The sequence below is a fragment of the Lygodium microphyllum genome, chromosome 21 (assembly GCF_053477565.2).
Source record: "Lygodium microphyllum isolate KBCC chromosome 21, Lygodium_microphyllum_v1.1.10, whole genome shotgun sequence".
Classification (NCBI taxonomy): domain Eukaryota; kingdom Viridiplantae; phylum Streptophyta; class Polypodiopsida; order Schizaeales; family Lygodiaceae; genus Lygodium; species Lygodium microphyllum.
The window spans coordinates 67,016,707-67,033,399 of NC_141155.1; the positions used below are offsets into that span (position 1 = coordinate 67,016,707).

General features: G+C 40.9%; 1 protein-coding gene across 1 annotated transcript; it reads right to left on the minus strand.

Annotated features, from left to right (window-relative positions):
- Positions 1-10,226: 10,226 nt before the first annotated feature.
- Positions 10,227-14,761, minus strand: LOC148018100 (ATP-citrate synthase alpha chain protein 1-like). Its single transcript, XM_087661274.1, has 15 exons — positions 14,577-14,761; positions 14,235-14,360; positions 13,562-13,680; positions 13,366-13,479; positions 13,218-13,280; positions 12,763-12,924; positions 12,224-12,304; positions 12,087-12,138; positions 11,842-11,956; positions 11,668-11,749; positions 11,172-11,267; positions 10,978-11,079; positions 10,766-10,882; positions 10,546-10,662; positions 10,227-10,468 (listed from the first exon to the last, which is right to left on the minus strand). Exons 1-15 carry the CDS (start codon positions 14,656-14,658, stop codon positions 10,397-10,399), a joined length of 1,500 nt encoding a protein of 499 aa, XP_087517400.1. The 5' UTR covers positions 14,659-14,761; the 3' UTR covers positions 10,227-10,396.
- Between the last annotated feature and the right edge of the window lie 1,932 nt (positions 14,762-16,693).

Consider the following 16,693-nt stretch of genomic DNA (forward strand, 5'->3'; position numbering starts at 1 on the left):
CATTAATATTCAGCCCATAAAAGATGCCTGAAATGCCTTCATTTTCAGCTAGCAGTCCCAATGCTTTCAGTTCCTTAGTAGCCCATTTCATAGATATGTCTTTAGCCTTGCACATAGCTTCCATAGGCTTAAACCAACATGAACAGTTTGCTGTAAACTGAGAATAACCAATAGTGAATACATGCTTCATTCCATCAAGAGGCGAGTGCATCCTCTTACAGCACTACTATAACCCCGCATTACAACAGTGCTTAATGAAAATCCAGGTCTTTGAATTCCCTTGCATTTGGAGCCAAAGGAGACTCTCGAAGCGTATCCCGATTTCTAGGATGATTAATACAAACAGTAAGAAATCGGACTGCTTTCCTCCCATCCTTGCTTCTGACTCTTACATAAGCAGAACCATTATCAAGGACCTTTGTTTCCATACACACTCCTGTAATATAGGGTTGTCCCAAAATCACTGCATATGAGGAATTATCTTGCACAAAGAAGTGTTGCTCTTCTTATACATCACCAATCGTCACTTTTACATTAGGACATGCAGCATAGAGCTCTCCAGAAGAATTATTTGTAGCCCTCGTATGCCAACCATGATCAGTGTCCCCACAGGCCATGCACCATTTTCATACAATCCACGCTCAATGACGTTTATCTCAGACCCATGGTCAAGTAAAGCGACACAAGGAGTTTCATGTTCCCCTATTTTCACTACCGTTTCAGTGGTAGCCCTGGCCCAATGATTTCTTATGTAATGAGTTCGAGGAATAAATCCTAGAGTCTCTTCTCCATATTGTTGCATCTGCCTTACTCCACCATGCATATTGCTACAAGACAATGCATTTTCAGCCACTTTCTTCTCTGTTCCACATGATATCCACTGATTAGTAGCATCTTGCATAAATAATCCAATACTTACTTCATGCTCATATTCAGCCCAAATATCTAACAAACTAGTTTTCTCTTCAAATTGCAACAATGCACTAGTGGTATCACCAAGAAACTGACGCTTCCTCTTAATTATGTTAATGATCTCATCATGAACTTCTCGCTTGGCAATGCCAAGCACCTCTCCCAAGGTGAATTCTACCAGACTGTTTAGGATTCGTTATTCAAGAACCTTCTTAAGATCTGTGGTTGTCTTAATGTCAGACTGCAACTTATATCCTGGTTGCTTGCCCTCTTGTTTGTTATCCTGTTTTTGCTCCTAACTGACCTCTTCCATAACATGCTTGGGAGGTGGCTAATTTTTAGCTTTAGGTTAATCCACACTTCTTCTTGTCATTCTTTTAGATGTCCCTGCAGTATATTCATCTTTTTAGCTTTAGGTTAATCCACACTTCTTCTTGTCATTCTTTTAGATGTCCCTGCAGTATATTCATCTCTCTTTCGTTTTTCTTCCACAAGTACATTCGTGTTTTATACCTTTACTAAATATACATACACTGAATATGCATCTATTGGTGATTCCCAACCAGTTATGTCATGAATGTCTTGCCCTGCATGAGACATTTCACTATTAGTAACCTTTCTCTTTTCATCTACATGTAAAGCACGTGTCCATATTTCAGCCTTTGGATTGCCATGCATTCTATCCAACTGTAGACCAAAATTAGAAGCAGTACTATTGCATAAGTATTTCGGACAGCCAAGTCTTCCAAAAACTTCTGCATACCTCCCTTTCCAAAATTCAAAGCGAGGTAATCTCGTTTATTGTGCATGGATCTTGCCATCTTTCCAAAAGATGAGCTGTCATGCCAAGGCCTCCTAATAAGCAGCACAATCCTTTCTCTCATGCTGCAAACTATCACACCACATACATCTTTTTCCTGGCTTAAGGGTTGCTGTCCATCCCCTATCCTCTTGTCCTTTTTCATCCAATTTTGCAACCTTCAATTGAAGATCCCACATGTCTTTAACCAATTCATCCAATACATCTTTCCTAAGAGAGGGAACAATAGCAGGTACAGCAATAGGGTTAGCCACAGAAGTGGGTGGCTTACTGGATACATCAACTGTTTTACTCGTAACAATGGGCAAGCTAGAGACATGCAATCTTTCTCTTCTTCGATGCTTTTTCACAAGTGCAGTACAGCTTCCTTGACATGTCTCCACTTTGTTTTCAAACCTATCTCTTTAAGTCTGATCCTCCAGCAAATCATCAAGCTTCTCTTGAAGCTCAGGATCAGCTACTGCCTATAGAAACAATTCAATTTTATGGCTTGCAAGAGCTTGCTGTTCTGCAAGGTCCAACTACTCAAATCGACTTTCAAATTCTCTTAACAATTTTGTAGCCACAAGACCCTTATTGGGTTGTAAAACCCACTCTTGAAAAGTCTTGCACGTAATCAAACCGGTATCTTCAATGTAAAATTCTTTCTTGAGTGTCTTCTTGAAAGCTACCCAATCAGCATCCTGCAAATTCAGTAATTCGTGCTTTCAATTCATGTACAATAACACGTACAAAATACCGGATCCATGCAAGTTGAGCCACCCCAAAGAATTCCATCTTCTAAGCATAGGTATGTACATATGCAAATACATTCCTGTCATTGAATAACTTCATCTCATGCTCAATTGCTTGTAGAGCATTCATCACAACACTTTCTGTTTGAGCAGAAGCCCAAATCACCTGTTGTTGTCGTTGTACCTACATAAGCATATTCATATTTTGCACCAACTGTTGCAAAACATCTCGAAGGTTCTCCCATCTTTCCTTTCCTTCTTTAGACGACCTTTCACGTCGGGTTCACCAATGTTGGAGGGGTTTTTGTCGAAAGGTCGAATCCACCGGGGATCAAAGGTAGAAGGAAGTAGAGATAGGAGATGGAAGAGAAGAAAAAGAATAGACAAGAGGTAAACACGACAAAGATAAAGCACAATGAATTGAATCAATATGTATTGATAGAACTTGAAATTCTTTGTTTGGCACTACTCAGAAGCAATCTCCAGGCATTAGATCTCCTGAAGCTCCTTCATAGAACAAAAACGTACATCAAAATTACAAAGTTTTTCACGCCATGCTCGTGTAGTGACATGACACCGCTTACATGGCAATGCATATTTTTCATTGGGAAAAGGAACAAAATCCCATGTATGGTTTTTCTACAATGAATCATAAAGTGTATAGAGCTCTCCCAAGTGTGACTATCACCTCTACACATAGCCTCCTCATAAGTAAGGGACTCGCGAGAATTTGTCACCATGATATAATGCATAGAGGGTTCAAAACAATCAAAAGGAAGGGAAACTCTAGTGTAGCATCTCAAAAACTAGTTGTGGGGCATGTATAGCATGTTCTCTCTATCCAACATCATGATCCTACATAACAAGCGAATCTTGGGCCACTATATCATTAGTAGCTGTGCAACAGACTGTCTTAGCAAACTGCAACAAGCCGTATAATTGGAACTAGTTGTACCATGAGACTCGCAGAAGTCTAGGTCTAAGTCACGTGGTAAGTCGCGCAACAAGTCTCGTGGGAGAAATGCTAATGTGACATGTCAACATTGTGGCAAGAAGGGTCATATATGCCCACAGTGTCATGAGTTGCACAATGAGAAGTGCAAAGAGAAGGGGAAAGAAAAAGTATAGGAAAAGTCCTCCGATCGCAACATAGTGCTTGCAAAATCCAGTGTGAAAATCGAGGAAATAAATGTCATGCAAACTGATGGCTCCAAGGGGAGTACATAGTTGCAACCAGTTCTTGTGATACTATGTCGTTCCAAAGTTCATTCTATATATGCGCAATGCCAGCTTTTGGATTATGGTGCTTCATTTCATGTTACACCATGCCGTGAGTGGTTCCACTCCTACCGCATTGTCTCTGGTTCAGTTTGCTTGGGTGATGAGACAGTCACTTACTATTGTTGGCATTGGGGATGTACAGCTGCAGTTCTCTACTAGCAATACTTTTCTATTATAGGATGTACGTCATGTACATGCGCTTGCAGGCAGTGTTATGTTTGCAGGGCAGCTTGATGATGTTGGGTTTCATGTTTCATTTGGGAATTTTACCTGAAATATCACCCATGGCAGACTTGTACTTGTTAGAGGTGCCAAAGCTGGCAACCTCTATCCTCTTATAGTTGATGGGTCCTCTATTGACCATGTTTTGTCAGTGGGTTCCATTCCACATGTATCTCTTTGGCATGCCTGTTTCGGCCATATGTCCTTGAAGGGAATGAAAATGCTTTCTGGTTTGCAGTACTTACCGCCCCTTGACTACACATGTTTTGATTCATGTGTGCATTGTCTTTATGGCAGATAGACTAGGAATACGCATAAGAAGTCTAATAGGACACACATGAGTGAGCCCTTGGCATTGGTAAATTCGGATGTTTGTGGGTCCATGCTCTGTCAGTCTATGGGTGGTGCAAAGTATTTTGTGATGTTTATTGATGATTTTTAGCATAAAGTCTAGGCTTATCCCATTAACCTTAAGTCAGATGTCTTGGCTGTATTTCAGAGATGGCTTGCATTGGTTGAGAACCAAACTGGGCATAGGCTGAAATGCCTTAGGACTGACAATGGGGGAGAATATGTGTCAGGTGTCTTTGAGCAGCTATGTGACGAGACGGATAATAAGCATCAGTTGACCGCCCCCTATATCCCACCCCAGAATGGTTTGGCTGAGCAGATGAATAGAACCATCCAAGAGCCTATACATAGTATGCTTAGCCATGCAGGCCTACCACAGAGCTTTTGGACTAAGGCAATCAGTACAATTGTGCATATCATAAACAAATCACATTCCAGTGGTTTAGATTTCCAGGTTGTAAAGGAGGTATGGACTGGGAAACCTCCATCTTATGCGCATCTACATGTCTTTGGATGTTAGGCATACTGACATGTGTCGAAGAACAAGCGTAGTAAGCTGGATCCTAAGAGTGTCAAATGCATTTTCATTGGCTATGGAGATGCAAGCGAGATGGATTACCGCCTCTAGGATCCGCAGCCATGATCTAGTCTTCCATGAAGACAATATGCATAGGTATCCTGAGAAGGTGGTAAAGATACATATGGTTATATTCCAAGAAGAGCCACGTGCTCCTGCACAGCCAGTTGGATAGTCTGCACAACAGCAGTTGATACACATGGCCAGGGTGTTGGACAAGTAGCAGAGCCTGGTCTACTAGAGATAGACGTCCACCTGATCAATTTGAGCCCTCGATGCATTATGTCTTGGTTACAGATGCTAGAGAGCCTCTCACCAGGCTATGCACAGGGGTTGTAGTCACTCCTAGGAGAGGGCTATGCAATCTGAGATAAACTCCTTACATAAGAATATGACTTGGGATTTGGTTGCATTGCCTAAGGGCAAGAAGGCTTTGCCATGCAAGTGGGTGTACAAGCTAAAAACTACACCTGGACACCCCAAGTCGGCATACAAGGCTAGATTGGTAGCAAAGGGTTTTAAGCAGGAGCATGGTGTTGACTTTGATGAGGTCTTCTCTCCTGTGGTTAAGATGACCACCCTACGCTTAGTCTTGGCTTTGGTTGCACATCTTGACTTGGACTTGTATCAGATGGATGTGAAGACGGCTTTCTTACATGGGGACTTGCATGATGAGATTTACATGGAGCAACCTAAGGGCTTTGCAGAACCTGGCACGAAGCACCTAGTGTGCAAGTTGAAGAAAAATCTTAATGGCTTGAAGCAAGCACCTAGGGAGTGGTATCATAAGTTTGATGCCTTTATGCAGTCACAGGGCTATAGCAAGAGTACTATGGATCCATGTCTTCACAAGAAGAAAGCTCGTGATGGCTCATTGCTTATTTTGGTACTTTATGTGGATGATATGCTGATAGCAGGGATAGCTCATGATGAGCTAGATGCTCTTAAATATCAGTTGAAGAATAACTTTGAGATGAAGGATTTGGGACACGCCTATCACATTCTTGATATGCGCATTAAGCGCGACAAGCATCAGAGACCACTCTACCTCTCACAGAGAGTATATTCATAATGTCCTTGAGCATTTTCGCATGCAAGACGTGAAGCCTATTCGCTATCCATTACCTTCTTATGTGAAGGTTTCACTGGTCGATTGTCCGCAGACAGATGAGCAGAGGACCGAGATGGCCAAGATCCCTTATGCATCAGCTGTGGACAGTTTGATGTATACCATGATAGCCACTCATCCAAATATTGCCTTTGCAGTTGGTGTTGTGGTACGCTATATGGCTACACATGGCAAGAAGCATTGGAATGCCGTGAAGAGTATCATGAGATACCTGAAGGGCACAGCAGATATGTATATTTTCTATGGCAGCCAGAATACAGAGTTGTGGGGTACACAAACTCTGATTATGCAGGACATGTAGATAGTAGGAAGTCCACTTCTAGCTATGTATTCACCTATGCTGGAGGTGCTGTCTCTTGGATGTCCAAGGTTCAGAAGTGTACGACTCTATCTACCATTGAGGCTGAGTTTGTTGCAACCACCGAGGCCTGCAAGGAGGCCATATGGTTAGGCCGTTTGGTTCATGACCTTGGGATTGATGCTATACCTACACTGCATTCGGATTCTATGAGTGCTATTCAGCTAGCCAAGAATTCAGTCTTCCATGCGAAGACAAAACACATTGAGGTGAGGTATCACTTCACACGTGGGGCCGTGGAGGACAAGTCTATTGACCTTGTCAAGATCTCCATTGACAAAAATCCTGCAGATCTGCTCACGAAAAGCCTCACTATTGAGCGCTTTGCCTTTCTCAAGAGATTGATGGGTGTTGAATGAGATGATGTTTTTCCTCATCATGTTGTACATGTGTACATTGTACTGTCTTTTCTTTTTCTTTTCACTCCTTACTGGGACAGATTCACTTTTAAGTGGAAGGTTGTTGGGGGTAAAGGCACCTCTGCCTAGCCGTCCGTGTATTACTACACTGACAATACCCGCCACTGCACATTGCAGGTGGCGGACGCCTGTCACCATCATTCTTTATTCTTTTGGTGACAATTTAAATAAAGGAAGGCCTGATCACACATTGTGACTGTTGGAGTTCCCATTTTGTCTCTCTCTCTTTCTTGCTCTTGCTCTCCCGCCATAGCTCTTCCAAGCAAGCTTCTTTCATTACTAACACTTTGAGTTCGTGAGACAATCTCTAGTACTCATGTTCTATGTCTATTCACTACTAGTTGTAAAGTTTATATCATGGTTGTTATTTGGATATCCTTGGCAATGGGAGCTTACTATCTTGACTATTTGCCTACATTTGGATCGACATACATTACTACATTTATTACAATAGTACTATAATTACTATTTTCAGCATTATTTTAGAGATCGCGCACTTTGATTTGGTACTCTTTTTATTGTAGTTTATGGACAGTTATACCCTCCTTTGTTTCCATCCTTTTAACACCTTTTTAAAGGGTTATTTTGTTGTCATTACAGCAGTCCATTCTCTCGTCATTACAGTCCTTTGCAATCACTATGGTATATACTTATGCATCACCTAGTAGTACTATTTTTTACATTGAAAAGCTTGATGATAACAACTTTTAATATTGAAAGATGCAAATATGGCAAGTATTGATACAGAAGAAGTAAGTTACACCATTGAAGACAAAGGGCATAAAGCCAAAAGGTTGGGATAGAGAAGATTGGGATGAGCTTGATGAGTTTATGTAAGTCCACTATCATACTTTCTTTGTCTAAGCAGATGCACTTCAATGTTCTCTCTTCTAAGGGCGGTCCGTATGAGTTATGGAAGATCCTTGATTTTTATAACAAGTAGAGTCTTGCCTCTTAGTTGTATTGGTTGAAGAAGCTTATGAACCTTTGCATGAAGGAGAGCATGCCTATTTCTACTCATTTGAATGAATTCCACTCTACTTTCAGCCAACTTATTTCGCAAGATGTCAAATTTGAGGATAACATAAAGTCTTTGTTCTTGCTTGTCACACTACTTGAGTCATGGGATACTCATACTGTTATAAATGCTAATTTCCCTAAGGGTGGTTGAAAATGCAATGATATACATAGTGCTTTAATGACAAAAAAAGTAAAAAGAAAGAATATTGATGTGGCCTACAATTCTCATGCATTGATTGTTAAAGGCAAAAATGGTAGAAATAACCATGGTAGAGACTCACAACCCAACAAGGGCAAATCTCAACCTCGTGGACAATCTCATAATAAGTCATGTGGTCGTAAGTCCTCTTTGACATGTCATTGTTGTGGATAGCAAGGTCACATTAAACCGCAATGCCATAAAACGTGCAATGATAGGCGCAATGATATATTATAAATCACAATCAATGGATGAAGGTATTCTACCTCAAGTTGTGCACAAATGCAAGCTCTCAATGCTACGAAGTATATCGAAGTGTTTATTCAAGCATCAAAGACCAAAGCATGAGCTATAAGTGACTTGTAAGACATAGAATAAGGGTTATTTTCAACTAACACAATCATGTGGTTTACTAGCTTAGTTGCTAATTGGAATGAGACAAATGGCCTCAATGGAATACTTGGCAATGCTCAAACAATCCCTTGAAAGTCCTCAAGCAACCTCGAAATAAGCTGAAGCAAAGGAAAGATCAATATATACCTTGGGAATATAGAGTTGGGGCAACTATGGGAGCTTCAAGCAAGCTCTTCTTCCCGAGAGTTGAATGCAATACTAAAAAAACTCCTTGAATGCCCACTCTAATATGAGTTGAATGATGAAGCAAAAGTAAAAGCACAATCAAAAGCGAAAAAGAAAAAGTAATAAAGAAGCAAGAGCTATGGAAATTTAAGCAAGAGAAAGCAAAACGATGTGAAATTTCCAATTGTCACAATCGATGAACTACCTTATTATATTGGTCATGTACACAATAAAAAATAAAATGACTAATGAGTAGCCACCACCTATAGTATACAAATGTGTGAACAATAAATACAAATAAATCTAAACAACAAAACACAAGCAACCTTTAATCCCCAACAAAATATCAACTCAAGATTAATTACCATGTGTGATGTAAGGTCAACAAGCATCCTTCAATCATATATACAATCACTTCCAAATACACACCAACATGCATATGTAAATATGGCCATTTTTATGTGTATCATGTGCAAGGCTCTTTAAAGAAAGTCGCAAACCAAGCCTTAATATTCTTGGTGATATGCATATGCATTCATATCTTTATATCCTTCATATAAGTGCTAACTTTTTCCATTCAATCATATGCCGCTTAATACCAATTAAATCCTTGTTTGCTTTACACCCACTTCCTCTATAACCTTCTATATAGAAAATGCTCACAATGTGCATTTTTTAAAACTAGTACAAAACCTTCGATCCATATTATTTGGAATTTCTCAAGGTTCTAAATTGTGTTTAATTTAAACCATAGAATCTTTGCAGCACACTTCCATTGTTTGACAAATGCAATATTAACTTAATTCTAACTTTGTTAGTACAATAAAAGTGATTTTAGTAGTAGAGGTCATGTACACAACTAGGAATTGAGCATAATAGGGCAAGGATTGACCAAAAATGCACATGTCAAATAACACCTAAAACTTTGAGACAAGGTCTCAAAGTTGTTGCTAACAAAGTAGGTAGCATGTAAAGGAAATGTTGGTATAATTCGAATACGCAATGACTATCTCATGTAATATTTAAATGTCAAAATATTAAATGACTATCCCTAAAGATTAAAATCTAAAGCTAGAAAGAGATGATACTTTGTTATGATAATTTCAAGTCTCAAGTATATATATGACTTTATAACTCAATTATTAACTCTAACCAAATTAGGGGAGGCGTTCTTGGTGCACACTGAAAAAAAAGTGTGCCACGAGTGTTCAACCTCTCAGTAGTCGTTTAGCAATGAGCCAATATAACCTTTTTGGATGTGATCCCCAAAATCATGAGACTTGTGCATGGGATTGAATTCTATCACACTCCATCAGGTTGGATGCCGAATACTCCTTTATCATGTGCAGGCCATGGGAAAGAGGAGGCACACCCACCACAAACATGTGAACCACAGCTCAGTTCCTCTCAAGAAATTGGAAATGCCTCTACCCCAAGATTAGTGAGAGAACACCACAACCTAGCCTCAAACCTTGAACCATCTAGCCTAGCACTTTTTTAGAGAACCAACTCCATCATATATCTATGCATCCATGCAGAAAACAGATGCATCAGTAAACTTAAGCAGTCCCTCTACATGCACATGCACATAACACATAAGATAATCAGGGCTTCTATGGTACTCATTATGAAAATCGCCAACGAATCGAATATATCTTCCTGCGTCTTCATACAAAGAAGTTCTTCTTTTGAAGGCTCTTGTCACCCAGGAGTGTGACATTGTCAATGAGAAAAACCTTGGTTATAACCTATTTGCTTGGCCGACCCAATGTCACAGAGTTGAGAATGTTTTGCATCAACCTGAAGCTTTAATGTAGTCTATTGCGTGCTTGCAAATGCCTGTCATGCTGGCTTCTGGGCCATGTGCCTAACATGGAACACAAAACAACATAAGTTACCCAAATCAGTTCTTGGAGTTTTAAAAAATCAAGTGAACACAAGTACCTCAATCGGGACATTGATTTCTTCACTCAAAGCCCGCATCTTAGCAAGTCCTTGCTGCCAGTTAGGACCACCTCTTCGCACAAACACGTGCATTTTGGCAGCCCTCATTTGGTTTTTCTGTCATACAACAAAAATTGGAAGACTCACAATCCCATCCTGGTATAATGTCTCAATTCTCAATGCTGTAAACAGAGAACTCAAAGCTCACTTCATTCCTCACCTTCTCACGCATGGCTCTAATTATGCCACCAAAAGTAGCAGCTACATCAGTGAAATTAGCAATCCCTCCACCAACTATAAGTGCTCTTCCCTTGCCATCAGGGTTTGCTGTAGCACACTGACCAAACATAAAACAAACCAAATCCTTGAACCCTTGATCTTCAAATGACTAAACTCACCATAGAAAATTCAAGAATGGAGATTGAGACGTACATCAATCAACACTCTGGCATAGTGCAATACTTCTTCTTCATTAGGAGCACCACTATATTCAGCATAGTTGCCAAGTTCAGATGCATAGCCCAAGTCTCCTACCTGCCATGTTCCATCATTACCCTCTTATAAAAGGAAATGAAATAGTGATCACACAAACAGAAGCAATGATTTTCCAAGTTGGTGATCCTTACCGTGTCAGCATAGATGACACTTGCACCTCCACCAGCGACCATGGTCCAAATGCGACCCTTTGGATTAAGTATTGCTAACTTCAAGGATGCGCTAGTCTGGGACCCAACAAAGAAGTCAAAGAAAACTCAACTAAGTTCCTTTATAATCAAACAATGTGTGCAACGACCTTTTAAGCCCCAAGATCCACAACTCTTTACCAATTGTAAACTTCCTCATTTACCTAACAGGATAAAAGGATCAGTAGCTTCAACTCCCTGAATGTATACCAAATTAACAAATACATGTTTACTACTAAGCATAATAATTACCTCACACTAATATAGGTCAGGTTTATTACTCTGCATAATATTTATTTCTCAATAATAAGCTTAGAAACCTATTGCAGTTCATGGCACAGGTAATACTTGTTACTTGGCTGACATCAAATCTTTCAAAAGCAGACAGAGAGTATTATGGCCATAAGCCAGGAGATATTGCAAGTTCACATCTAGTTACCTTCTCATCCATAGCATAAACCAGCTGTTCAGCAGGGCTCATTACTCTTCCAAAAGGAAGAGGAAATTCTACATTGCTCCACCTGTTCATAAAATATACACATTGAAAGCAATCAGGAAAAAGACTTGTAGCAGCAAAAATGAAGAAAAAACCCTTAATTCTGAGGTATCTTACTTCTGGAAGTTCTTGAAGGCTGCCGTATCATCAAGCTCTCCACGCATGTCAAGAGGATAAGGCTCACCCGCCACAAGGGTAAACGGGTTCATCTCCAAGAAAGTGAAATCCAAGTCTGAACATACATATAGAAACTTGTATCTTGCTTCTCTATGAGCCAGCATACTTACTCTGATAGAACATTAGGTATGTAAATGTGAGGTGCTTTCAACTGAGTCAGCATATACGGTCCAGTAAAGCATTACCTTCAAACACATTGAAAACACCTTTGATGAAACCCTCGATCTTACTGCGCACCTGCATATGATCATACATTATCAGTCTGTGATGCATCAGTGCACTAATTCAAGAAAATCATCAGGACCCAAAAATATCACAGTACCTCCAAAGAAAGAGTGGCTATCAATGGGGCACACAGTTCTGTATTTAAAGGTTGTCCAGTTGGCACAAACACTTGTTTCACCTAGCCAAATACATTCACAGACATGAGTGTTACAATCCCAAGGAAATTAATATAACTAAATACAGGAAAAAACATCCACACTCTGGCATCCAGACTTCTAGGGTTCAGAAAACCTAGTATGAACTGCATGACATGCCTGTCTGAGGTATATGCACCTGTGCACACCTGTGTGCATGCACATGCATAGATGCATCCCATATTTGAATGATGTGAATGGACAAAGGGACATCTACATCTAATAGGAACACTCTGACCAAGCTGCAACATCCATTATTCCGACAGACGTGCACATGTGCTCAACCAGTGATGCCTATTAGAGAAATGGAGTGTACATTCGATCATCCTGATGCCAGTGTGGTGAACCCAATATACCAATGCAATATAACATGAAAAAAAATTTGCACTAGATTGGATACGAATTGGCAGCCCACCCCACAAAAGGTAATAAAATTCTTTACCTTTTCCCAATTCTCTTCAATTTCAACTCCCCCGCATTCTGAAAAACTCACAGCACAGCCCAGGCGTTCAGACATAATAGAAAAGTAATATTCATCATCATGTGGGACAAATGGTTCCACTATGAATGTCGTGATTGGAGCTTTTGCTCCACCCATCTCAATCTGTTACAACAGATAAAAGGTAGTAGAAGTTAGAATATACTGTTACAATCCAGACATATCTCAGCAGCAAAAGCCTAATCCCAACCCTCTATCAGATATAACTGCAGCATGCTGACTATGGCTGTTTTTTGAAAGGTTGGAACAAAAAACCATTGGATACCCATGGTACAACATGAAAAGATGGGCATGGACTTCCACAACCCCTGCCTGAAACTAGCATAGCCTTGCAGCTTGAAATCATGTCCCTATGTACCACTTTTGACAGCCAAGTGATAAGCTGTCAATATATATACCTCCTTGCCAAGGCGATCCTTCACAAAGGCAATGACTCCAGCCAAATCCAGATTCAGTGCAACCTGTGTGTCAAGAACACATTCGTACATTAAACTACGTGTTTCAGCTAAAGAATGAAGCCTTCAAATTAGATATTGATAAATGTACCAAACCACTCTTTCCCCGCTTCCCAAAGAGCATATCAGGCTTTACAACAAGCCTTGTGGTGGTTAACCATGGTTCCTTGTCAGCCAACTCGTTGAAATCTGTGGACTCTGTAACCTGCAATAAAAGACAAGGTTGTCTTAGAATAAGTCCAAAGAGATCACAAGTTGAGGAGTCTCCAACTGCACATTTGGCTTACCTGAGCCGACTTGATGTCAAGTGAAATGCCAGCTAATCTTTTAAGATGATCTTTCAAGAGCCTCTTGGAGTCATATTCTCTGATCTTCTTTCTTGCCATGGTAGATAGAATCAAAAAATCTGCAGACTAGATATCACATCAGATGCCCGGCATGCATTAGTATTCATTAGATCATAAGCATCAATCACTCTAGACAACACCATTCCAGCACATAATGATCAGGAAAATGAATCAATCGATGCAGACACAGAACTGGCTTATGAAGTGGTAAACATATTAGTGTTGGGCATGGTGGAAGTCGAGGATCGTGGTGTTAAGCACGACTGGAAGGACTAAGGGTATTAATATTAAGCATGGAAGAAGGATTCAGGATCTTAAAGTAAAGCGTGCTGGACACATTCAAGCTACTGGTGGTTAGCACGATGGAAGTATTCACGTATTACTGTTAATCATGGTGGAAGCATTAAGAATTTTAATGTGAAGTATTAAGGATCAAAGCAGACACGGTGCGATTTCTTTATCGTACAAAAAGTAATGGATTTTGCAACGGCACACAAGGAATATTGCTGAATCGCGTCATTCAGCAACAACAGATGTATGAGCAGGATAAAGAGTCACCTTCCAGGAGGCAAAAGCTGAAGATCGAGAACTGCAGAGAAGAGATTGGCCTTACCTGAGGGAATAACTTTTGCACTTGGCGTCGGTTCTCCGAGCGTTTTTCGTTGCTGCTGCGACCAGAAGGGAAGAAGTAACAAGGAGTCCGATCGGAGGCCGGATGGAAGACGAGAAGCTGTAGCGCCTGTGCAAAGCGAAAGCTTATGATGAGGTGCTACAGCGAAAGCTTATGATGATGATGATGACGACGACGACGACGACGACGACGACGATGAGCGAAGGCAATGACAAAGGATGATAAAAAATAAAGGGAAGGGGTGGGGGCCCAGGGGCCCGCGGCAAAGAGTAAATAAATGGAAAGAAAAAGGGGGAAGGTAGGCGCGAGTCCTTTGTGATCGACCTAGTCTACGGGTAAGGTATGCCAAGAAGGACGCAGGAGCAGACTGTTGTTGATTAGAACCGGAGGCGATGGCTATGGCCATGCCGATAGCGATGGCGGGGGTGAAAGATTTGTCCCTCTCTCTCTCTGTCTGTGTGATCGTCTTCTTCCCCCTTCGTTTTCACACGCCGGCGGCACGGACCCGTCAAAATGGAACACTGCAACCTTACGCTGATTACTTAGTGCTTAAGTGGATTAGTTGAGGATAGCCTAGGTGGCTCCTACTTATTGGTTGCATTATATGGTCGTAGGAGAGGAGTGGCATATAGGGGATGAGGTCCGGTCTTTTGGGGCGAGGCCTTCAAGTTGGTTACACACCAAGTAATGGACGGCCAACCCCCGTCCAGAGTGTGGGCATGCACTTTTTGAAACTGTTGATTGGTTGCAAATGCAAAAAGTGCACCCTTGTCCGCCACTTTACAAAGTGGGCAAGGGAGACTCCCCGTCCAAAAGTGGGCAAGGAGTTCACCTATTTAACAGGTAAACAATAGGTCATGTCCTCTCCAGTGTTTAAAGGAGTGTGGACGCCAACCCTTAAATAAGTGTTTTGATTGGTTAAAGCTTACAAAGTGGGCGTCCCTTTTTTGGTGTGTAACTGGCCTCAGCTTGACTGACAAATGACCAGTATGGCTCTTCATGTTCGAGCTACTGGCTTCTCTCTTAGTAGACCAGCATCTTTCTGATTTCTAATGGCACTTATTGCTTACATTATATTGTCATAAGAGAGGAGTGGCATATGGGGGATGAGGTCTGGTCTTTTGGGGGGGAGGCCTTCAGCCTGAATGACAGATGACCGGTATGGCTCTCGATGTTCGAGCTGATGACTTCTCTCTTGGTAGACCAACATCTTCCTAATTTCTAATGGCATTTCTTTTTCTTTCTTCTCTCTCTCCTCTGTCCAACTCTGCGGCTCTTGAACAACTACATTGGGAGGCGGCACACTGAAAATTGCATTTTCCATTTGAGCGAGGACCGCTACCATTTCCTTGATTTTCATGTTTCGGATTGCTTCTTTCTACCCATTAGTCAACTTAATCGGCGAGCACATAACTTCCAATTTGGCTTCCATCCTTGCGATGAGTCCAACATGGCATAGCACCTACGAACAAAATTCAAGAATTAGATTGGTTTGGCCGATTTCAAAATCTCCCCCAAACACAATTGAGTTTCTTCGCAACCAAATGTTCCAATGGACCACTCCCCTTACACAAGTCTAGACTAAGGAGGGGATCCCATTGGCTTCCCCCAATAGCATCTCCTTCAGCTGAGCTAATAAGGGTGGCAGTGAAATTAATTTTATACAACCAGCTCATTGTGTTCCCATTCTGGGGGTAGGTTATGAAAAGATGTGACAGAGTTTCATCTCCTTTGCCACACTGATGAAAAATTCCTCTCCCTGCTCCAATACTTCTAGCCTTCGCTTGAGTCTATACACTTTTGTGAAGAATGAGCCACATAAGGCTTGAGACTTTTGATTGTATTGATGCTAACCAAACATGTTTAACTTTGAACTCCCACTTGTCTTTTGACCAAGATATATGCCATCTTTGGTTGAGTTTCTATATTACCTATGTGTTGAAAGGGGAAAGGTTGGGCATGGGGGAGAACTTCTCCTACATCTTCCAATAGAATGAGTTACCACAAAAAATTCCATTAACTTGAATGAACATTGGAACATTGTTAAGCCAAATCGCTCTTCTTTCTAAGATGAATTGTATATATTTCTTGTTAAGACTAAACTTTAGTTTGCAGGGATCTATTGTCAAGCCATTTTTTAGAAGAGGAGTCCCACATATCCTTCCAAATTCTAAGGCCTTTCGTATTGAGCCGAGTTGCTTGCTTTAAATGCTCAAATGGGCATGGTTGTATAGTGATACTGAGCTAGATGGAATCATTCACTAATCAACACATGTTTTTTGTTGATTTGGTGAGTTAAAGGAGGGGCTTGAATCTAGCCCATGCTCCCCATAGCTATTTGACTAGTGGGGTGACTCCTGTTAGAATAAAATTGAAGTCAACAAACATCATTGTATGGGGGGGGCAGATTGTTGAGCTGTGGGAAAAATTTGTGGCTTTGA

Coding starts and splice junctions, on each gene's coding strand:
- LOC148018100 (XM_087661274.1), bottom strand. CDS start 14,658: ATGGCCATAGCCATCGCCTCCGGTTCTAATCAACAACAGTCTGCTCCT. Junction 12,925..13,217: donor AGGATCGCCTTGGCAAGGAG/GTATATATATTG, acceptor CTGTTGTAACAG/ATTGAGATGGGTGGAGCAAA. Junction 12,139..12,223: donor TAGCCACTCTTTCTTTGGAG/GTACTGTGATAT, acceptor GATCATATGCAG/GTGCGCAGTAAGATCGAGGG.